This window comes from Vitis riparia, chromosome 7, assembly GCF_004353265.1.
Source record: "Vitis riparia cultivar Riparia Gloire de Montpellier isolate 1030 chromosome 7, EGFV_Vit.rip_1.0, whole genome shotgun sequence".
NCBI classification, from domain to species: Eukaryota; Viridiplantae; Streptophyta; class Magnoliopsida; order Vitales; family Vitaceae; genus Vitis; species Vitis riparia.
Window position 1 is genome coordinate 29671475 of NC_048437.1, and position 6000 is coordinate 29677474.

The following is a 6000-nucleotide window of genomic DNA, read 5'->3' on the forward strand; positions in this document are numbered from 1 at the left end:
AAAACATGTCTTATTTTAGTTGAAAGTTAAAACATAAAAACTGAATATATAAAACTTTATATTTAATTAAATGATACCTATAAATTGGTAGAATGTGTGTACTTATTGGTGTCTCTTTGTTGTAATTAGTTTATAATACCTATATATAGTTGTCACAGGGTATTCTTTTCCATGAAATAAATGAAAATCCTCCCATGACTTCTTCTAATTCTTCCTTCATTCATCTTAGTCCAAATTACAATCATATTTCCTTTTCATTAATTAATTTTCAATCCTTAATATTTTTTCATAATTATTTTATTCCTTTCAAGTTCCATCAATTAAGCCTTGGGTGAAAGTAAATAAAAAGGTAAATTATCTAGATTTAAAAATAATTATAGAAAACTTTTAACTATTTGAGAAATCAAAGTTGAAGTTCCTTTTAATAAAATAATTTATTATTTTTTTTATAATTAATTAATTTTGAATAAGGGATAGAGTATTGATGAATGATTGTATCACATCAAAATGCTAATATGGTACAACACTAGACACTTTCTCTTTTATATGGTAGCATGGGATACCTTTCCATCTCAGCTAAATATATAAATATATTTGTATATATATATATAATTTTGATAAAATATTCTCTTAAAATCACATTTTTCTATTTTAATGATTGATAACTGTTTTTAAAAACAATTTTCTATTTTTCAAAATAAAAAAAATAAGAAAACACTTGTAGTAACAAAAAAATAGAAAAAATAAGATGTTTTCAAATAATATTTTTTAAATTATTTTCACTTGTTTTATGATGTTATTTTAAAATATAGGATTTTTTTTTTAATTAAAAGGGTTAGTGAAAATTCAACTTTTGAAATTTAATCTTTTATCTTATTTTGATAAAACGTTCTTGTTATTTTCTTATAAAAATAACTTTTTATTTAAAAACTTATATGTAAATATTTGAAATTATAAAAAATATTTTTGTCAAAAATAGGTTACTTTTCAAGAAAAAATATTGAAATGATTAGATTCATAATATGGAGGAATGTTTCATCCCTTTTAACTAAATATTTCTAAACAATACCTATATAAATATAGAAAATGATTAAAAATAAAACACTACATATAAAAATTATTTTTAAAACATACTTAAAAACATTTCATTCAAAAACTATTTTTTAATACTATTTTTAAAAACAGTTACCAAATAGAACCATAATTTGACTTCCATTTTCAAAAATCAACATCAGACCAGACTCGAAAAAAAGGGGGAAAAAAAAAACCCCTAGTACCTCATTGAATTTTAAATTGGGTTGTTTAAGTGTATCATGAAATATGACTCAATAAGACTGAAACAAAATGGGGATGCACATATTGATAATATATTTTGGGCATGGTATTGATTCTATTGAAAAGGTACAATTTGGCATCATATTGATAATATTGAAAAGCTACATTTTCAAATTATAACTTTAGAAAAGTCAATTCATCAACTAGGACTAGTCAAACTTAACTCAATCTTTAGGTAATAAAAGAGGTTGCTTAGGCCAGTAATGAAAAATATTATTATACAACTAACAAGCCAAGCATGAGCTGTTAGAAGATTGCTTATTATTTGGTTTATAAAGCTAAGCATAATGTACAAAATTTGTATTTGTCTTAAGCATAGACAACGATGATAATGATGTATGATACCACTTCCATAATTAAGGATTTCTCCATTAAATAAATCAATAAATTAACACATGTAAATTTTTTTACCACAATGCATCCTTTCACTTTGAATCCCACTTTTCTTTTCTTCAATTTTCCTCCTTTTTTTTTTTCTTAGCCTCCAAACACCAACTCAAAATCATTTCACACAATTTGCTTTTGCTTTTGAGATCAATGGTTGATGTCAAAAATTACTTTTACTAATTTTAAAAAGGTTTAAGGGGGTTTCTAATCATTTGGAAGTAATTTGAAGTAAGATAAAGGTTTTAATTTTTTTTTTTATATCATTTGCAAACACGAACTAATCCTTAGAAAAAAAAAATATTTATGACGAAAACACTGGTAACATTAAAATTAAAATATATCGAAGAGTGTTTTTTAAAAGTTAAAAACACTTTCTAATGCCCACATGCACACAAAAATCATTAGGATATGAATGATGTAATAGAAATATGAATCACTCTTAATTAAATTTAATTAGAATCATCAAATAATCATTAAATGAGTTCATCAAATCTTACTTAAATGCATGTAAAATAAGAATTTGATTGGAATACGATAATTGGATAAAGAAGAATAAAACATACGACAAACTTATGAAAAAATTCATAGGGCATGAAGTATGGGACAAATCTATGAAAAAAGTTGTTAAAGTATCAAGAATATATTATCAAACTTGGACGTGGTAAATAATGAAATTTGAAAATCTTTTTTTGTCATTTATATCAAACAAATTAACTTAATAATGTTGACCTTATAAACTCCTCATGGCTTAGACTTAATATAAGAAGCTTACGTGGCAAGAAAGTATTGGTTGACGCTCAATATTAAAGAAATAATGATGTGGGTGTCAATTAACCTATTAACCCCTTTGGAATATCAGCTATGGTTGCCCTTTTTGGCTGGAATTTCAGTGGCTTAACTGATAGCAGTTGGATCCTCCGCCAAAATTTTTGAAGTTATTATGATTAATGACATTTATACCCTTTCAAGAAAAATATGAATTGCTTTTAAGAGTGATATATTCATGGGCAGTTGAGTGACATTGTGTCCAGCCGGCTTGTTTCGAGCATATACAGCTGCATAAAACGACGTCGTCCAGGGGTGTACCAGCAGGATCCAAACGCCTCCATATATACCAAGCTTCATCTTCTATTCATGTCTAGCCTCGGTTGCGCCACCCGCCACCAAAATGAAGCTGCCGTTGAACCTGATCCCCGACGAAGCGAGCCCCAAATGGATGAACAAGGGAGACAACGCGTGGCAGCTGACGGCGGCGACGCTGGTGGGGCTTCAGAGCATGCCAGGACTGGTGATCCTCTACGGCAGCATCGTGAAGAAAAAATGGGCGGTGAACTCTGCCTTCATGGCGTTTTATGCCTTCGCGATGGTGCTGGTTTGCTGGGTGGGGTGGGGCTACCAAATGTCGTTCGGAGAAAAGCTCGCTCCTTTCATCGGAAAGCCGAACGTGGCCCTGGACCAAGGCTATCTCCTGAAGCCAGCTTTTCTCGGGTACTTTCCCAATGCAACTATGATCTACTTCCAGTTTGTGTTCGCGGCCATCACACTGATTCTGATAGCGGGTGCATTGCTTGGGAGGATGAACTTCCGGGCGTGGATGTTGTTCGTGCCGCTATGGCTTACTTTCTCCTACACTGTGGGCGCCTTCAGTCTATGGTGCCCCCACGGATGGCTGGCGAAGCTCGGAACAATCGACTACTCAGGCGGCTATGTAATCCACCTCTCTTCTGGTGTCGCCGGCTTCACTGCTGCCTACTGGGTAATACTGTAGATATCGATTTTGATATATCAAGTGTTTGGCTGGTTACGTAATGGTTGATTATTTTTACTTTTGAGTGTAGGTGGGACCGAGAGCGAGCAAGGATAGGGAGAGGTTTCCGCCAAACAACATACTGCTGATGTTGGCTGGGGCTGGTTTGCTGTGGATGGGGTGGACTGGGTTCAACGGCGGTGATCCTTATGCTGTGAGCACGGATGCGTCTCTTGCCGTTCTTAACACCCATGTGTGCGCAGCTACTAGCCTCCTCACCTGGCTCATGCTTGACATTATTTTCTTTGGAAAGCCCTCTGTGATTGGGGCCACCCAGGGCATGATCACTGGCCTGGTTTGTATCACTCCTGCTGCAGGTAAGATCATATGCAACACAGCTCCACATCATGTCATGTAGATATTATCCGGGTCTTTTTTTAAACGGCCTTCCAACTTTAGAACGCGTTTGAATGGTAAATGGAGGTTAAGAGAAGTTCTTAAATATACAACATTAGGAACTTTTTTCATATTTAATATGGAATATCATAGTGACCATGGGATAAACACAATGTCCTCATTAGATTTGGGTTAAGTTCTTTCAATCCAAACTTAATTTGGGCTAGACTAAAGCCAACATTTGACAACCTAAGTCTAATTCGATATAATATTTTTATAATATTTATAAATTAATATTATCTTATATAATAATATTTTTTTTTTTAATTTTTTAAGAAAAATATCAAATTATATTATATCATCTATTTTTTTATTTAAAAAAAGATAAATTTATTTTTATTTGTTTTGTTACTATTTTGAAATTTTATCTCACTTACCATTTAAATTCTCATGTAAGTATATAGCAAAAAGTTTTTAAAAAAACATTATAGATGAATTTTGAATTATACAACCTAATGAATATGATCAACCCAACCAACCTAAACTCAACTAAAACTTAGAAAAATAAAATTGGATTACACTTAAATTGAATACCTTAGTTTAAAGGTCAAATTGATTAAGGACAAATTAGTTGAACTTAGATTGATTGTTTGATTTTGAGTTAACTATCAACCTAACAACACGCCCAAGTTGTAACCCTACCCTTGTTATATCCCATGAGATTATAGGATTAAATAAATATATCTCTTACGGGATACAAATAAACTCCCATACCCAACTTAGGATCAGGTTTATTACCATTTTGTAATGATCCGCTCTTAATTATATAGATATTATTTGTTTCGAATTTAATTCGCGATTTTAAAATACATTTATATGTTTAAGAGGAGTTTTTCCCCATGTGTACAAAGAATTTTTTTTTTCTTCTATGCATTCTGGAATATCATGATTAGGATGGGTATTCTAACTTGAACATTTCTGAATTTGTATGAGTTCCTTTAATTGAATATTTTTCAATATAGGAGTGGTGCAAGGATGGGCAGCAATAATAATGGGAGTATTGTCCGGAAGCATACCATGGTACACCATGATGGTTGTGCACAAGAACATTTGGCTGTTGAAGCAAGTGGACGACACCATGGCTGTGTTCCACACCCATGCGGTTGCAGGTAGCTTAGGCGGCATTCTCACTGGCTTTTTCGCTGAGCCCAATCTCTGCCGGATCTTCTACTTGGTACCTGATTATAAGCATTACATTGGACTTGCTTATGGCTTTCAAACTGGGCGTACCACTGCTGGGTTCAAGCAAATGGGTGTTCAAATTGCAGGAATAGTGTTTGTGATCACCCTCAACGTTATCATGACCAGCCTGATTTGTTTGTTTATTAGACTCATAGTTCCACTGCGGCTAGCTGACGATGAACTTCAAACTGGGGACGATGCTGTTCATGGGGAGGAGGCTTATGCGCTGTGGGGAGATGGGGAGAAGTTTGAGTCCAAGCATAATTCAGCTTATGGCATGGAGGAGTTCCCATCGGTCGTGCCCAGAACTGGGGGTCAAGTTTAAATGCCTTGATGCTTGCCTGTTGCTGTGTTTGTTTGGTTGTATGGAAAATGTAGGAATGAGAGGGAAACAATGGTGTTTGAAAGTATTTGTTTGATTTGTACTAGTTTTTGGGGCTTAAAGGGGACTTTTTTTTCGTGGGAATTCAAAGGATAATGGCTTTTGTCTACTTTTGCAATAGTAATCTAATCTCATGACACTTCCAAAAAGCATTAATGGGATCCTAATTCTCAGTTGATTGCATGTAGATAGGTTCCATCCCCATTAGAGCTGAGGTTTTAATATGGCCTCTAATTTAAGAAACAAGATCATCTTCTTTTCAATCTATTCAGGAAAAGTACGTACAGAAGGGATGGAGTCATCTTTCCCTTCTTCTATATTCCACTGCCTTCAACTGCTATTTTCCTTACAAATTTTAATCGATCTGCAATAGAAACAAATCCAGAGGTATAGTTCTAAGGATAGTGCTGGATGCATCATAACTGTTAAGCTTCTAATTTTGCATCTTCTAGATATCACTAACGTTCTCCTCTTCTGCTTCTTACCCTTGTCCTAGCAGTGGCTTCTATGG

At 33.4% G+C, this 6000-nt stretch overlaps 1 protein-coding gene across 1 annotated transcript; it reads left to right on the forward strand.

The window, feature by feature from the left end:
* Positions 1 to 2890: 2890 nt before the first annotated feature.
* Positions 2891 to 5574, forward strand: LOC117918256 (ammonium transporter 3 member 1-like). The gene is made up of 3 exons (XM_034834762.1): positions 2891 to 3478; positions 3561 to 3846; positions 4888 to 5574. The coding sequence occupies exons 1-3, from the start codon at positions 2891 to 2893 to the stop codon at positions 5430 to 5432; spliced, it is 1419 nt and encodes a 472-aa protein (XP_034690653.1). The 3' UTR covers positions 5433 to 5574.
* Positions 5575 to 6000: the final 426 nt, after the last annotated feature.